The sequence below is a fragment of the Sceloporus occidentalis genome, unplaced genomic scaffold (assembly GCF_023333645.1).
Source record: "Sceloporus occidentalis isolate IW3139 unplaced genomic scaffold, rSceOcc1.0.p SCAF_74, whole genome shotgun sequence".
Lineage (NCBI taxonomy): Eukaryota > Metazoa > Chordata > Lepidosauria > Squamata > Phrynosomatidae > Sceloporus > Sceloporus occidentalis.
The window spans coordinates 4009859-4027832 of record NW_028317054.1 but is presented as its reverse complement, the minus strand read 5'-3'; the positions used below and the strand labels follow the sequence as shown (position 1 = coordinate 4027832).

At 40.0% G+C, this 17974-nt stretch overlaps 1 protein-coding gene across 1 annotated transcript in view; it reads left to right on the top strand.

Annotated features, from left to right (window-relative positions):
* Positions 1–11818: 11818 nt before the first annotated feature.
* Positions 11819–17974, top strand: part of LOC149285980 (endoplasmic reticulum junction formation protein lunapark-like) — a 29462-nt gene continuing 23306 nt past the window's right edge. Inside the window, exons 1-5 of the mRNA XM_089494677.1 lie at positions 11819–11845; positions 12755–12796; positions 15010–15197; positions 16662–16720; positions 17813–17853. Of these exons, the coding sequence (XP_089350803.1) occupies positions 11819–11845; positions 12755–12796; positions 15010–15197; positions 16662–16720; positions 17813–17853 (357 nt within the window). The remainder of the gene's footprint in view (positions 11846–12754; positions 12797–15009; positions 15198–16661; positions 16721–17812; positions 17854–17974) is intronic.

The window sequence follows — 17974 nt, the reverse complement described above, 5'->3', positions numbered from 1 at the left end:
GGCATTGAAGCCGGTCAGTTCAGTTTCCATGAAGCCATATATGTTTAAAAACGAGACATCCCACTGTATTTCAAATGCTAATATTTTAACTTTTTCCATGCATTAATTCTACCACTAGCCTTTGTCAAAGTTTGTTGTAGTATTTTTTCCCCCAAACATATTGTACTTCTGGTTACAGCTCTTGTCACTGTCAAATAACACCCGATATGCGTTCACCAACATCTCCTGAGTTTAGTGATTGTTTGGGGGATAAAATGCCACATTTGGGAGGTGCACATTTTTCACTTGGACATATGGACATCCTGCACCCATGTCCTATTTGGGATCCGGGACAATTTATTTAACCCATTTTACCACCAGCCTTTGTCAAAATATGATTGGTTGGTTTATTAATAAAGGGGCAATTACTTTTTCGCATACGACCATACGACGGGTTGGATAGTTTTTTTCCTTCTATAGATGAAATTATCATGACAAAACTGCATTTTGCGTTTACTCAGATTATCTTTGTCTAATATTAACATTAGTTTGATAATCTGAAACATTTAAGTGTGACAAACATACAAAAATTGAAAAAAGGGAAGAGGCAAATACTTTTTCATAGCACTGTATATATAAAAAATTATGCTTACCTGCATGGTGCAGTCCAGTAAAGCTTCCTGTGCGCTCTGCAGTTACTCACAATCAGGGCCGGCCCGACAATGGAGCCGACTGGGGCAACCGCTCTAGGCGGCACTTTGCCGCCCCAAGCCCTTTTTTTTTTTTTAAAGCGAAAGAGAGAGAAAGGGGCGCCGAGTGGTTTTCGCTTACCAAGCTGTCAGTACCCGCTCGGCGCCCCTCTCTCTCTCCTCTGCAGCGAGTCTCCCTGTTCGGTCTCGGTGCCGGCTTGTAATGCTGAGCGCCGGAAATCTTCCGGCACTCAGCATTACAAGCCGGCACCGAGACCGAACAGGGAGACTCGCCGCAGGACCGCTGAAAGGTAAGTACAAGGGGGGGGGGCGGCAGGGACGGAGGGAGAGGAAGGGTAGATAATGGGGGGGGGCTGGCAGGGACGGAGGGAGAGGAAGGGTAGATAAAGGGGGGGGTGGCATTTTAAAATTCGCCCCAGGCGGCATTTTGCCTTGGGCCGGCCCTGCTCACAATGCCTGATTTAATCCCAGAACGCTATGCACACAATTGTGCTTTTCACATTCTTTCAAATAGTGTTGGGAATTATGGATGTACATGCATGGGAACCCAGCATGTGTGTAATTTGTACTGCTATGTAAGCATAAGAGAGGGGGGGATTTTAGATTATACATAACTTTTTACCCATTCATTGTGTATTCAATTGGCTAGCACAATATATAGGTGGATAATTACCCCTTCCCACAAAGTGACATTTTTCAATGGCAGGCACACCTTAAATGTAAATAAATGTATAAAATGTATAAAATATTTGAGTATCTGTTGTTTAGCATTTTGTAACTGATGGATGCTATAATTATTATAATCTTTTATTTATATAGCGCCAACAATTTACGCAGCGCTTAATACAATACATATATTCAAGGGGTCTGAGAAGACGAGAATTGACAGATTAAGACAAACCGATACATTAGGTGGAGGGAGCCCTGCTCGCAAGCTAACAATCTTGAGGGAATGGGGTGACAAACATAAGGCATAGAGAAAGGGTGAGAGGTAGTGTGGGGGGGTATAAGGCACAGAGAAAGGGTGAGAGGTAGTGTGGTGGTTGTCTCAATGACAAAGACGATCTAGCAGCTAAGGTGGAATGTTTCTCTGAAGAAGTGGGTTTTGGGATTTTTGTTGAATGTTGGGAGGGAGGGTGAAAGCTGAAGGTTCAGTAGAAGTAGATTCCAGAGATATGGGGCAGCTCGAGTGAAATCTTGTAGACGGGAAAAGGAAGAGGTGATAGGTGAGCAGGAGAGCCTTTGTTAGGGCACAGTTAAAGACTGGAGGGAGTTTATGATAGGAATAAAATTGGTTAGGTTGAGCATGTTGGTTAAGTTTGGTGGTTGAGAGTGATAGGAATAGGGAAGAATATGTGGGGGACTGAAGTAGCAGAGCAAACACAGGCAGGTTTCACATATAAAGGTTATTGTAGAGGTACTGGGATAGCTGTAATGGCAGAGAGATGGAGAGGGATGGGATTTGGAATGGTTTAATGGGGAGGAATGGGTACTAAAGGGATCCAAAGAGTTGGTGCCATCTACTGGCATGTTTAACCCCTTGATGACAATTGCCGGTCCAGGCACGTCACGGAAATTCAAGTCGATAACGACAAATGACGTGCCAGGACCGGCACGTCATTAAACGGGTGCAGAAAGCGATCTATTTACGCTTTCTGCACCAAAACGGCGTTGCTGTAATGCCTCGACCTCGAGGCATTCAGCAACGCCATTATCGGCAGAAAGGGGCCATCTCTGGCCCCTCCCCGGGGCGTCAACATCCGCCATACTTTGTATGGCGGCGGACGCCCGTTTTAAAAGCGTTTAGGAGGCGATCAACGATCGCCTCCTAAACTTAAATGGTGTCGCTGGAATGCCTCGATCAGGAGGCATCCAGCGACACCAAACACTTACCTGGGGATGGACTGTGACCGCTCCGGAGAGCGGTCACAGCCGCAGCTGCCGGTGATCTTCGCCATCAGCAAGATGGCGGCGGCCCGCGAAAAAAAATAATAAAGATGAAAAGGTTCGCTAGACGGTCTCCTGACCCTCTAGAGAACTCTGGCTCCACTTGCAGGTTGAATATAGGTACTGCATTCAACCATGCAAGTCAATGGAGCTCAGCTTTCTAATCACAGTGTGATAAATAAAATTAATAATAATTAGAAAAAAAATAGTAAAAAACCAGTAAAATGTAAAAATAATTTCCCACTGATGTCACTATCAGGGGAACCTTCAAGTTGAAAAAAAAATGTTAAAAAAATAAAAAAAAAAGGCAAAAAAAAAATATATATATATATAAAAAATATATTTTTGTGAGCAAGTCCTAAAATTAACATATTAGCTTAAAACAATTCTCGCATGGAAAGTTAAAATACTGGCATATTAAATGCCCATGGGGTGTCTACTTTTAAAAATTGTATGATTTGATGGGGTAAATTGAATTGGCCGGGTTCAACAAGGTCCCAATTAACACGGGGGGAAGGATGGCCACACATCTAATTTCCAATTAGAAAAATGCACACGTACCAAATGTGGCCTTTAGTTCCCCCCAAAAATGACAAACCCATGCATGTGGGGTATCACTGTACTCAGGAGATGTTGCTGAACACATATTGGGGTGTCGTGTGACAGCGGCATATACCAGGAGCTGTAAATTCATACATAAAGTAGGTGTGTGTGGGAAAAATACACACACAAAAATACTACTGCAAACTTTGAAAAAATGCTAGTGGTAAAATGTGTGCATGCAAAGAGTTAAAATACCAGCATTTAAAATACCCTGGGGTGTCTAGTTTTCAAAAATATATGGTTTTGTTGGGCACACTGAAATGGCCCGGCTCAAAGATGTACCAAATAGGGCATGGGCAGTGGATCCCCAAATGCCAAAGTTCAACATTGAAAAATGCGCATGTCCCAAATGTGGCCCTTTTGCCCCCAAACAGCCAGGCAAAATCATTCATGTGAGGTATCACCGCGCTCAGGAGATGTTGCTGAACACATATTGGGGTGTTTTATGATAGTGACATATACCAGAACCTGTTTATTCATACCTAAAGTAAAATGTGTGCGAAAAAACAAATGCAAAAAAATTACTACCATAAAGTTTGACAAAGGCTGATGGTAGATTAAGTGCTTGGAAAGGGTTAAAATACCAGCATTTGGAATACCCTGGGCTGTCTAGTTTTCAAAAATATATGATTTGATTGGGTAAATTGCATTGGCCGGCTTCAAAGATACCCGAAATGGCACATGGGGGGAAGAATTACCAGATTTGGAAAAAATGGCTTTGAAATAGCAAAACGCTACCTGTACTTATTGCTCCATAACGTGCAGAAAAAAGCAAAAAAACATAAAAACATTGGGTATTTCTAAACTCAGGACAAATAGTAGAATCTATTTAGCAGGTTTTTTTATTACCTTTTATAGATGAGTAAAAGATTTTTCAACTAAAAGTTAGAAAGTCATTTTTTTCTAAATTTTTCACCATATTTTATACTTTTTTTAATAGTAAATAATATGATACAATCAAAACAATGTCATCTAAAGAAAGCCCTTCTTGTCCTGAAAAAAACAATATCTAATGTGTGTGGGTTCAGTAAACGGGAAAGAAGAAAATTACAGCTAAACACAAGCAGCGCAGAAATGTTAAAACGGCCATTGTCACGAAGGGTACAAAAAGTAAAATCAGCCTTTGTCACGAAGGGGTTAAATAGATCTGGTAATTAACTATATATTAGGACAACACTGGGGCAGGTGGGAGAGGGTCAGGTAAGAAGTCAGTTGTTGTGGGGAAGATGGAGGAGTGTATTGCAGGATTTGAGGGCTGTAATAGAGAGTGTTAAATAGTGTTAAAGTGGACAGGGGCAGTAAGAGGGCAGATATAGGAGATAAGGGGTTAGTGGAGCAGAAAGATAAAAAGTAAAATATGACACACTTAAGTACTGACAGGCATCACATAAATTTTACCAACTAAAAACAATCAGTGAAAAAAATGCTGCAATTCCCCGTATTGGCATTCCTAGGCTATCAAGCACAAATAGACAGAATAATTATGGCGATCTCTTGGTCCAGTCTGTATACCTTTCAGCAAAGTATGGAGGTTTGCTTAGGCTTCTGTTGTTGTGGGGAAGATGGAGGAGTGTATTGCAGGATTTGAGGGCTTTCAGCAAATAAACCACACTGTAAAATGTTATATGTCATCAGAAACAATGTATGGAAAATTAGATAGCCCAAAGAAGATCTTACAGGTCCCTTATTCAGATTTGTATACAACATGAAAAAAATTGATAAGGTTTGATATTGGAACCATAGGCAAGGGCGTTAGACAACTGAACCATGTTTTGGTGCTCTGTCCTGGAAAAAATGAATGGACATTGACATGTTGAGGCTGGACAGTCCAATATTGGGGAATCATTGAGGAGAATGTAATTCCCTGCACATCTTTTAGTCTCAAAGTATTTAGATCAATTGGTCATTTTTTTTTGCATAAAGTGACCTCTCATTGGACTACATAACTTCTTCAAATTAAATAGCTAAGGAGTGGGGAGCAGGAACCGGCTCAAAATTCTTCATACAGGGCTGGTCAGATTTGGACCAGTCCACTCTTGGATATGGGAGAGCAGTGGGGTCACGTAACACAATGTTATGTAACCCGTGGTAAAAGCCTGGCTCCTTGCAGTGTAAGAGCAGCCATAAGGAAGAGGTCCAGACAAGGCAATGGTGTGACAGAGGAGTAAGGTATGACAAAAGACAGACTGTGTTTCAGAGTGTGTACCACGTCCCTACTCCCAATGACGAGGCAGCTCTGGCACTTAGGCCAGTGGCCGATGGCTGGATATGCGCGGCTGCACACTAAGTTTTTTGTACATATCGTTGGTGGCCGCACACTGCTGCACTAAATCCGCTGCTGGGGCAGGCGAGTATGGCATGCTGTTGTCTATATATATATATGTGTTAAATGCGTTACAGCCATACCTGGGAACTTCTGGACTCCAGCTACCCGGAGCCTTCCCTTGCGGGACGCGGCCAGGACTGCACACTGACGTCAGCAGGCGGGAAACAGTCCCATTTAAAGAATTTCAAGACCCCGCTCCCCAGAGGATTCAGGTCTCGCCCCGGAGAATCTGCACTTACCCGGCAATCTCCGGGTCAAACCCGAAGAGTTCCCAGGAATGGTTATAGCGAGTGTGGCTGTGTTTTCACTAATATGTATGGTAAGGGGGGGCAAGAACCCTGAGGGTCCACTAAGCTGTACAGAAGGGCCCAGCTCTCCCCTCGTGGAGGTGTTAAATACATCTGTGAACGTATTCTTTCCTGCCCTCAAAACGTATGTGTCTCTAATTCTTTCTTGTCCATGCTGGCCGGATAAAATGCGCCACCTTCTGCTAAACACCCCATCTTCTTTTGGAACAATACTACTCTAAAGACCCCATCAGCAAAGCGGAGACCAGCGCATACGTCTTCCTCCTCTCTCTCCCTTATAACCCTTGCGACTCTCCCGCCTCTTTCAAAACGCCACGTCAGTCACAGCCCAGAGCGCACGAATGACGCCAGAGCACGGAGGATTCTGATTAGTCACTCGTTTAAACCCGGTGAGCTTCTCGTGACGCAACCCTGGTCACGGTGGGCGGGGCCGATCGGTCGGTGAGAGGCTGTAGTAATAGTAGCGAGCGAAGGAGTTAGAGAGGCGCTGCTTGTGTGAGTCGTGCCCGCTGCAGGTAATCCCCGCTCCGTGCAGAGGCGGAGGGAGCAGGCCCGGGCGGGGGTATAGGGGCGTGAACAGGACATTATTACTAAACCGTACACACGGAGATCCCCGGACAGCGGCCTGTCATATAGGCTCATGCCCTTAGTCACTAAGGCGTGCTGTCATTCAGCGAGGTTCAGATGAATACTTTTGAGGGGGGGTAGTTTAAAGCTTGTGTCACTCACCTGTCTGTAGTTGAAGGCTGACTACATCATTTAGGGTAAGAAGGCTCTGTAAAGCATGATTGTGTGACTGGTACCATGCAGCTTACGTTGAATTGTAGATCATAATAATGACTGGCTGCTGGTGCTGGGAGTTGTTTTCTCATCAGTATTGGAAAGGCTGCGGGCAACACATCTCATCTGTCAACCCACTAACAAAATCAGCTAGTCAGCAATGTTGGGCATTAAGTACTTTATCCCCTATTGCTACAGGAGGTGACAGATTAGGGCCTGTGTCATGTGCAGATATGCTCTATAGATGCCACTTATTAATATATACTCCCAGCAGTACGATACCGTGCATTGTCTTTCACAGTTGTTAAACTTATGAGTTTTACATTAAACACCAATAATATACTGAAAGATAATTCCCCCCCCCCCCCCCCCCCCTTAAATGAATAATCATGTTGGTTCACAAAGTGCTTAGCTTCCCCGGCATGTAATAAAGACAAATATATGCCAAGGTACCTTTGCAAAGTTTGAGCATATCCTCTTAGAGCATCCCCGTTGCCCTCTAAATATTGGTTGTGTTGTGTACCATTCCTAAAAATCCTTTTGTTTGGCACAGTTTAGTGAATGGTGTCTTTTCCATCCTTATCTGTCACATAGCCAGCGAAGTAAGGTCAGGACGCTAAAAATAGTTCTGCTGCACTGGGAAAGAATATAGTTTGGCAAATATATTCCAAGTTATCATGAGTTTATAATAGCGCAACCCGTTTTGTTTATGACTTTTGATGAGTGTGATTGTAGCGTGCATTCCTACGAAGTGTGCAGAATAGAAACCTTTTATCTTGGCTTTACGTGATTGTCTCAGTTTGTAATGCTCACGTTAGTCTTTACTGAATTCTGCAGCAATACCGACGAGGATTTATTTGGTAGTTCAGCATATGAGCTAGAACAGCATCCAAATATTAATTTGCAAATTATTTTTCTGTATTTTTGTCTTATGTTCAAAAAATTACAATTGCGTTGATGCACATTACAAGATGTGCATCAACGTCCTTATGCCTTTATTGAGTAGGTTAGTTTACGGTTTATAGTACTCAACGATTATTTTGCGTTTATTATGTTTTACTCCTTTACTGTTTTCAGTGAAATTGGGCTTAGCATTACAATAGTAGCAATAGCATTGGTAGATGGCGCTGGGTCTGTTAGAACTGAGTCCTTGAGTGAACTGTTCCTATTGGTCAAAATCTGGGGACATCCCCAGCCAATGAGTTGCTGCGGATATTCAGAAAGAGCTCTGTTTCTTCAGTTTGTTGTTAAATGTTATGCATGATGAGTGGTCACAAGTGGTGAGTGGCTGTCAAAACTGTAGTGAAGGTTTTTTAAAAGGTAAATATTAATAGAATGGGTTGGTCATCCCATACTCACATCTTATTAGGGCAGGTAAAGTGTCTGGTCTGCAGACTGTGTTTATACGTATATGAACTTTCAGCAATGTATGGTTGGGCCTTACCGGGCTCCGATTCTTGTTGGGACGTCTAACAGATTTCCAGGCTGATATGTAATACGTTGTTTTATTATATAGTCTTTTGAGCAATTATACAATTCCAGAGGCTAGAGCGTAAGCAGTATGGTTCTGTGCAGAAACGTTGTATATGTTAAGAATGGTGATGTGATTAGGTGGTTTATTTCAACACTAAATGGGCATTTTCAGAGGCTGGAAATGACATTGCTGTATCATACAAGGGGTGATTATTTGCTACAGAATATACTGATAAAAAAATTACCAACAAATATCTCTAACAAGAAAGGATGACATCACTTTTTATAATGCGTAGTTAATGGAATGGGGTGTAATATTTGCATTCTTTGAACTTGCAGAAGCCCGGTAAGTTGCGTAAGAGAGGCCATTTATATTAAGGTGAGACCATGTTGCTATAGATCTGGAAATTGTTAAAGACTGGCACAATAAATGGGCCGAATGTTTCTTATCTTCTTTAAATTTCTATGTGCTTCCCCAAATGGCCAATTTTGGGGCTATTTGGTAACAGAAGTGGCATGTATGGCATTTGCTAATATGTAAAATATCAGATGAAGTGTTTTGTTAATGTTGGCTAGTGCTTCTACCTTTTATTTAAAGCATAGTGAAGTATAAATGCCCTCATAAGATTGCAAGGCATCATATAAGAAAAAAATCATTGCGCTTTAGATCCTAGCCAGCGGATATACTGTCTGTTGCCTCTGGCCTTGGGCTTTATTGGAACTTATCTACAAGTTTTTTTATTTTAGCTGTGCTTTGCCTCTGGCAGGTTCTGGGTGTCCTATAGCGAATAATGTTGTGCTGTACAGAACAAAAAATTAGAGAATATTGTTATTCTCCAATCTGTTGTAAACATGGGCATGATATAAAAGTGTAAAAAGTATTTAACTTTGTGGCAACCACATACTTAGATTGTTGTATTCCAAATAAATGTATACACATTTAGTTCTTTATGTACTGGAACTTTACTGAAGTGCATTTTTCAGGCAGACCACCAGCAGCAGAGCCCCGTACAAAACAGGAATTAACCCCTAAAATGCCGCATTGAAGGGTTGACGCTGCACTTTCGCTCTCCTGGAGCGATCAGGCAGCAGGGGGATGTTGTGTCAGGTCCCCACACTTGTGTGGGGACCCAATCAACACACAACCACCTTCCCTGAAGCTGTCTGTGGCTGCGATTGCTGGCTTTTTTTTTCTTTTTTCTGGCCACTCTTCTGTAAAGCCCATATCTTTTGAGCTCTGTGGGATGTTCACAGTTTTGGATATTATTTTATAGCTCAATCCTGATCTGTACTCGTACACAACTTTGTCCCTGACCTGTTCGGAGAGCTCCTTGGTCTTCATGGTGCCGTTTGCTTGGTGGTGTCCTTTGCTCAGTGGGGTTGCAGAATCTGCAGCCTTTCAGAACAGGTGTGTGTGTGTGTGTGTGTGTGTATATGCGATACGATTTTATATAATATATATTCCCCCATGTATAATATGCACCTTTTTTAGAAAAATTTGGGTCTAAAAACTGAGTGCGTCTTATACAGTGGTGGTAGATTTTGTAAAGTAAAAATTTTACCGGAAAGGGGACTTGCTGCTTACCTATGTGTTGCGCAGCAGCGTCTCTTGATCCGTCGAGGCAACACAGGAACCCAGTGGAGTCACGTGAATGTACATCACATCACATGACACCGCTCCGTTCCTGTTTGAGCAATGCAGTGGGAAACAGCAAGGAAGTCCGCGAGCGGCACCAGAAGATCTGCAGTTCAGGTAAGGGTGGGGGAGTAAATTAATGAATATATATATATATATGTGTGTGTAGGGGGCACAGAGAGGCTGAAAGTGATGTGCATATACTGGCTGCCTGAGCATAATAGGAGTGTGATTGCTAACAATTTCTAGCAGCTAACACCAATCACTCTCCTATCATGCCCAGGTAGGCAGTTCAAATAACTTTATGTAATATATTTTTTTTCAAATTTGCGGCCCCAAAATTAAGATGCGTCTTATACATGGGGAAATACTGTGTGTGTGTGTGTGTGTGTGTGTGTGTGTATATATATATATATATATATATATATATATATATATATATATATATATATATATATATATATATATATATATATATATATATATATATATATTACACATCTGATTCATGTGACACTTAGTTAAATAAAGTCCACTTGTGTGCAATCTAAGTATGTGACTTCTTAAGGTAATTGGTTGTACCAGATCTTAATTATGGGCTTCGTAGCAAAGGGGCTGTTTTAACTCTTCTTGTGTTTGAAACAAAGCAGTTTTTCTCACATTTATTTGTAAAATATTTGATGCACCTATAAAGTTAATGACCTGCTAAATATATTCTACGATCTGTGCAGAGTTTAGACATACCCAAAGTGTATGTTTTTTAATTTTTGCATGTTCTAAAGCAATAAATACAAGTAGCATTTTGCTATTTCAAAACTTTTTTTTTTCCATTTCAAATCTGACAATCCTTTCCCCGTGTCCTATTTGAGACATCTTTAAAGCCGGTCAGTTCAATTTACCCCCTTCAAACCATATATTTTTAACATACTCGACACCTCATATTTTCAAATGATGGCACTTTCCATGTTTTAATTTTATCGGCCTTTGTCAAACTTTGCTTTAGTAATTTATTTTGTGTCTCTTTTTTCCCGCAAGTTGTACTTCAGGTATACATTTATAACTCTTTGTATGTGTAAATGTTGTGATGACTTACAAAACTAAAAGTGATAGTTACATCCATGAAACCGACTGGCTATTTAGAGAGAGAGAGTGCAATTTAACTGTTTCTGTGCCTGAAAAGAATGAAGATGCTTTGACTCATGTCAGAACTAATGCTTAATCTTCCATTGTATTTTTAGAGGTACTTCAGTGGTACTACAATTTAGTGCAGAAATATCATATAATCTAAAGGTCATTTCTCTACTTACAAATATGTGAATGCAAATAAAGCTGATATGGAGCTCAGACTGTAGTATAACAATATAAAAGAGACATATAAGTTTCAACTCTGCACCTTTGATGTAATGTGACTTCATCAAACTCCAGCACACCAGACTGATCTGTGTGGAGTTTTATATGCTTCATTGGGAATTTAAAGAGGTTTATGCTGCCTTAATTACTTAAGTGGATGTGCTGCTGAACATGTGCAATATATTTTCATACTAATGCTTCAGGAGAGGCAGCAAAAGGAGAAGGAAAATGAGACACAATTCTAGTAACAATGCATCCTCCAATTCACATTAGGTAAAATACACTCAGATCCATGCAACTCCAACAGACATAAAAAATTTCAATACTGTTTAGAAAAGACTAGACTAGACTTTTTTTTTTTCTTTTCTTCCTCTTCAAGAAATGTGTTAATTTTAGTCTGTGTATCCTAGCATTTATGTATATCCGAGCTTTCATCTTTGTTGATTGTTCTGGTGCTGCAAGTGATGTGAAACATTAAATGGCTATACGATTGTGTGCTCATGGTTAAGAATGAAGAATGCTTAGACAGGGTATATATTAGATGTAATTTTTGGGTTTGGGGTGAGAAACTTTTATATGCAATGCCATCTTTTTAGACTTATTCATTGCTTATTTTTACTTGAAGCATGCAAATAATGCTGTAATTTGTCTATTTACAGCAAAAAGCATTTCATACACCAATTTACATACAACTTGTTTCTACAGAATGGGAGCACTCCTTTCCAGGTGGAGGGTAAGTGTGCATATATATGTGTATATATAATGTGCGTGTATATAAATGTTTAGTTTTATTTGCCTTTTAATATTCAAAGACCCAGTTAAAAAACAAACTCATTGGTGATCTTTGGGAATGAAGACAGGCTATTTTTCTTGACCAGAAAAACAATTCTGAAGATAATCTAGAAAACTATTTTTGGGAACAAAATGAGTTGTGGACAGAGGAGTCTATTCACTAAAGGGAGAGTTGACATCAGAGTTGTGATTTAAACTACTTTGCTTTACTCTGCATTATGAATGCCCAACCCCAGTTAGCTGCAGGTAAAGCTTGGCTAAGACTACTTCACTGTTAAACTATGGATTTGTTTTGTCACATGTTGCATTATGCGCTTTGCACTGTTTTCTAGCTGGACAAGCTTTGCCAGTGTTTGCCCTTCCTAATGAAGTGGTGGAGTGGAAACCACAACTCTTATTTTAGTCTATAAACCATAGGAAGATTACTCTGAGGTGGTCCATTATGGAAATGTAAGAGAGTGCATATTATCTGCAGAGCAAGAAACTTCAGAGCAAGATCCGCTGCTGCGTTTTTTTTCCCCTTACCTTGTTTTTCAGCCAGCTGGAAGATAACATTTATCCATGGTGTCCAGCTGAACTCAAGCTGAGTCTCCACTAATTGTAATGACCAACTTGGGGACACTTGCAGTTTTCCCAGAACAAAGCTACCTTTTTAAGAGTGAAAATAAACTAGGCATTAATTGTATAACTCCTTACTTCCCATAAGTTCATAGCAAACAGATCTAGAAATCAGTGGTGTTTATCTACTATACCTTGGAATGTAGCTTCAGGGCACACTAAGATTAATTTTCCAAGAAGAATTTGTCCTGTGAATAACAAACTGTTAAATGTTCTCTCTTTTTTCCTATAGGCAAAGCCCACTACTGTTGAAACATTGGAGAAAATGGAAAAGGTATTCTTCTTTATTTTATATATTCAATACCAGTGTATGTTGGTGAGAACGCACTCCCTAAAAAGACCATGCTTCATTATTTCTTCAACATTTATACTAGCCCAGTCCCCTAGAGTCGGATCGTAAATATTTACTCAATAGTTTATGCATCAGCTTAACATGGACATTATTGACTTTTGATCATTACAATCTTATAACTAAATTGGGCTGGAGAAGGACAGGTAGTTGGTAGGTCTTTCAAGTCACCGCTTCAGCTTGTTGGTTTATTTTAATAAACAGTGTATTCTCATATATACACACACACCGTATTTGCCGTATAAGACGACCCTGATTATAAGACGACCCCCCAAGATCTGAATATTGACTTATGAAAAAAGAGAGCCTGAATATAAAACGACCCTATAGGAAAAAAGTTTTACCAGTAAATGTTAGTTCATGTAAACTATGTGAACAATTGTTTGTTAATAAAAGCTATGATTGAGAAAAATATTTTGTTTTTATTTCCTTTTTTTTTTTTTTTTTTTCCAACCTGCCCCCCCAGTTATGCACATCTGCCCCCAGGCTTGCCACTCTGCCCCAGAAATGCCTTATACCCCATATATGCCACTGTGCCCCATGATATGCCTTTTAACCCTCTAAATGCCACTGTGCCCCATGATACGCCTTTTAACCCTCTATATGCCACTGTGCCCCATGATATGCCTTTTGACCCCCTATGTGCCACTCTGCCTCCAGAAATGCCTTATACCCCTATATGTCACTCTGGCATTTAGAGGGTTAAAAGGCATATTATGGGGAAGAGTGGCATATAGGAAGGTTTAAGGCATTCAGGAGGCAGAGTGGCGTATAGAGGGTTAAAAAGGCATTTCTGGAGGCAGAGTGGCATTAAGGGGGTTAAAAGGCATTTCACAGAGCACTCTGCCTCCAGAAATGCCTTATGCCCCCATTTAACACTCCCCCCCCCCCCCCCCAAAACTTACCGGTGCTTCTGACTTCCCTGTCATGTAGCTGGGGCAGCGTGTAGATCCCACGCACTTCCGCTGCAGCCGGAAGGAGGCGTGGCTAGCAGCGGGGGTTGTCTGCGTCCATCGCGGAGACCTTCCCCGACTGTCAGAGATCAGAGTTCCCCGCACTCGCACCCGCGAATCGCGTAGACATCTACACGCTGCCCCAGCTACACACCGGGGACTCGGTAAGTGGGGCTGCGGGGGATCTGAATCTTAGTCATCTCATAGTCAGACCTATTTGAGGTCTGATTATAAGACGACCCCGATTATACTCTGGCATTTAGGGGGTTAAAAGGCATATTATGGGGCAGAGTGGCATATAGGGAGGTAAAAGGCATTTCAGGAGGCAGAGTGGCATTAAAGGGGTTAAAAGGCATTTCACAGGGCACTCTGCCTCCAGAAATGCCTTATGCCCCCCATTTAACACTCCCCCCTCCCTCCTCCAAACTTACTGGTGCTTCTGAGTTGGGGGGGGGGCCCATAACACAGGAGGATCCAGGTCCCCTGCATCTGAGTCCCCGGTGCTTAGTCCGGGCAGCGTGTAGAGCTCCACGCGATTGTATCGCGTAGAGCTCTACACGCAGCCCGGACTAAGCACCGGGGACTCAGAAGCACCGGTAAGTTGGGGGGGCATAACACAGGAGGATCCAGGTCCCCTGCATCGCTGCGGGGGATCTGGATCTTAGTCTCATAATCAGACCTATTTGAGGTCTGATTATAAGACGACCCTGATTATAAGACGAGGGGTATTTTTCAGAGCAAATACGGTATATTTTGGCCAAAACAATAAACATATCTATATAAATGATAAATCTGTGTCTTTGTATATATATTCTGCTGTTAGCACCCCTAATTAATTTTATTTTTGCTACGATTTCTATGTTAGAGAATAGCGTATAATGGATTGTTTTGGAAATTAGATGCTTGGAAACAATAAGCAAATGTGAAATGTTCCTCTTCTTACAAGTGAGGCCATATACCTTTTAGTAAAGTAAATTTCTGAGTAATATTTTGATTGCAGGCTTTATAATTCGGTTAAATTGAACGTTGTACCCCCAGTTATTGAATTGCCAAAATTTATACAAACATCTAATATTTGGTAAAATAGACAAATGGAGGCTGTGCATTTTTTCCTTAGATTGCAATTACGTTAAGATTTATTGTTTTTAATGTTACGTTTCCTATGTTTTTCCAACTTCTCTGTAGGATATTCAGTGTTTAGAGGAATTTCGCGATAAAAATCAGAAACTGCGGAAGATTTGGGTTGGAAGATTGCTCATCTACTCCTCGATCCTCTACCTGTTTACATGTTTCGTTGTTTATTTGTGGTACATTCCTGATGGACTTACAGCAAAACTTTTGATAATCTTCCCATTTTTGTTGTTTCCAGTACTGTAAGTCCCCCCCCATATCTTCTAGTACATGTGCAAGATGTTTTGTAAATTAGAAAAATTTGTTAAATGATTTTTTTACATTGCCAACGCCACCTGTTTTGTTGCGATTTTTTTAAAACTGCACTGTATGAATGATTTAACCTAGAAGCTCTTACTCTTCTAAAAAAAAAAAAAAAAAAAAAAAAAACCAAACAAAAAAAACAAAACGGTAATTGTTTCTGATTAAATAATGGTAGGCAGAGCTTACTGATCCTGATCCACTCAGGGTGCTAGTTTGTATGAGGAAGGATAGGAGTTTGAGGCATGAAGAGAGCTTGCCTGAGGATTGCGTTGATCAAAGGTTTTAAATCACATTCTGGTGAAAAATAAGTGGAATCTACTTTATTTGCATTAGTTTTTCTAAATGCCATATGCCATTTTAAGGTATGACACATCTGTGAATGGGATAAGCATTACCAGAGTTAAAGAGACAATAAACCTTTGAAGGTTATTAAACCTAATAACCTTCAAATATAATGCCATTGCTACTAATAGAAGCTATGCCTTAGTGGATGTGTCATCCAAATTATGCGATTACATGGCCACAAAGTAAAACTTCCAGAAACTATCATCACACGCTATTATGCTGGTTGTTAATGCAACTAATTAAGGCTCCTAAAATCTAATTCAATGAAAGATGCAGTTCTTTTCTTGCAGATAACCTATTAGTTGGTTTAATTATACAGACCAAAATACTGGAATGTGCAAGGTTACCGTATATAAGATGAATATATGTTTCGTCTTTATTTGGAGTGTGTTGTAAATCACATAAAATTATATATATATATATATATATATATATATATATATATATATATATATATAACACATCCATATCTGAACTCTTATAGATGGTCTACAACCTCCCTGTATGCTACAATTTCCATAACAGACTAATAATCCTTTGACCTGCTTGGTATAGAATGAAGTAACTGTGGACGCCAAGAAAATGCAAGAGGTCACAAATATATAACATGATAGCGACTTGGCTAATAAAGTTATGCGAGATATTATCAGTAGTGCAGGGAGGGCCTATGGGCAGGTATTGTAGTATCTTAATTGTTTAGTAATCAATGTCACACTATGGAGGTTATGTCACTGCTTTGTATAGGGCATGGGATAATTTGAGAGAGCAAAGGACAAAATCAATTAACAAAAAAACGTGATTTTTAATGATGGGCATATATGTTCGTATACTACGTCAGGGATCATGTGTAAATATGAATGCCATGTGAATTATAACACACACAGTTGTTGTGAGATGCATATATATTTCATTGGTGGACTAAACATGAAGACTAAACATGAACAAGTCCATGTCAGAATACATATGACTCTCAAATGAAGAATACTACATAAGAGGCATTTAAGTTGGCTTGTATTTTTCAATTGGCTGATAACGTTTCTTATCCCACCCCTCAACAGAATATGGTTTGTAAGGACGCTACTTATTGTGTGGTTTGGACGAAGGATGGAGAGAAACAGTAAGTGTTTCTGCACTGTACAAGCACAGTGTATTATATGTGTATATTGAGATACAAATTCTGTAATGTTAATATAATATCACAGTTGCATATCCTCATGAATTCGTCTGACCCTCTTCCCTTGGGTTTTACTAAATGTAAGCTTCTGTTAAAATCTATTTGCACACATTTACAATCAACGTGTTTTGTTGATCTTCATAGCACAGTTTTCTGGTACATCTCATAAATATGCCCAAAAAAGCTTTTTGTGACATTGTATGGAATATGTACCCGATGGTTGTACCCTATTCTTCTCAGGGAGAAAAAAAAACCATCCAAGAATAGCCCTCTGTCTAGAGAATGTTTAAACTCAGAGTATGTGCAGAAATGTACTTCCTGGTTTGAGTGAAGTCAAACGAGAGAGAAATCTCTAACCAAACAATACATGTATTGATTTGAATGCAATAAAATGCATTGGAGTCTGTGCAAAAAAAGGACTGCAATATGCAATGAAAGAAATTACTTTGGACTGTTCCTTTAAATGGCATACAAGCACCTTTTTATCTTGGAATAATGTACCTCCTGACAAAGTGATACCAAATGCTGCATTGTTAACTTGTTTTATATAGACCATTCTCCACTTTCATTTAAATATTTGATGGACCACTTACCAGTTACAGCCTATTATGTGTAGGTATATTGCTGCCATGAGGAATAATCCGCTGTGTGTTGCCAGCCCCTTTTTAGTGCTGGAATTGTAGCCACCTCATACAGTGGACTTAAACAATAAGAATTTTTTTGTTGCATTTTATTTTATATTTATGAGCTTTATGCTTAGCTGCAAGTGATATACAACGCGCCTGACTTTATATTCTATTTGCTGCTTGATTGTTTTGGCAGTTATCTACAAACTCATTTTCACTGTAGCTGTGAGCCCAATAAAAACATTTCTTTATAGTTTTCTTTTAGTGGAAACATTACATAAAATTGGGCTCCTGAAGAAGTCAACTAGAGAAAGATGCTAGCCTTAGAATGGTTACTGTCCTTTTGTGTAGTCAATATTAAGCATGCACGTTTCTATGTATAATATGTTGCTTTGTCTTTGTTTTGCAGATGATGCATTAGAAGATTTAAAGGCACAAAAGAAGAAAATAGTGAGTCAAAGTTTGTTAAATATTCATAAAACTTGACAAGTAACTTTGTTGTATAGAAGAACAGGTGCAATCCTTGAATTTACGGGTTGTATTTATTGTACAATACAGTGGGCAGCAGATC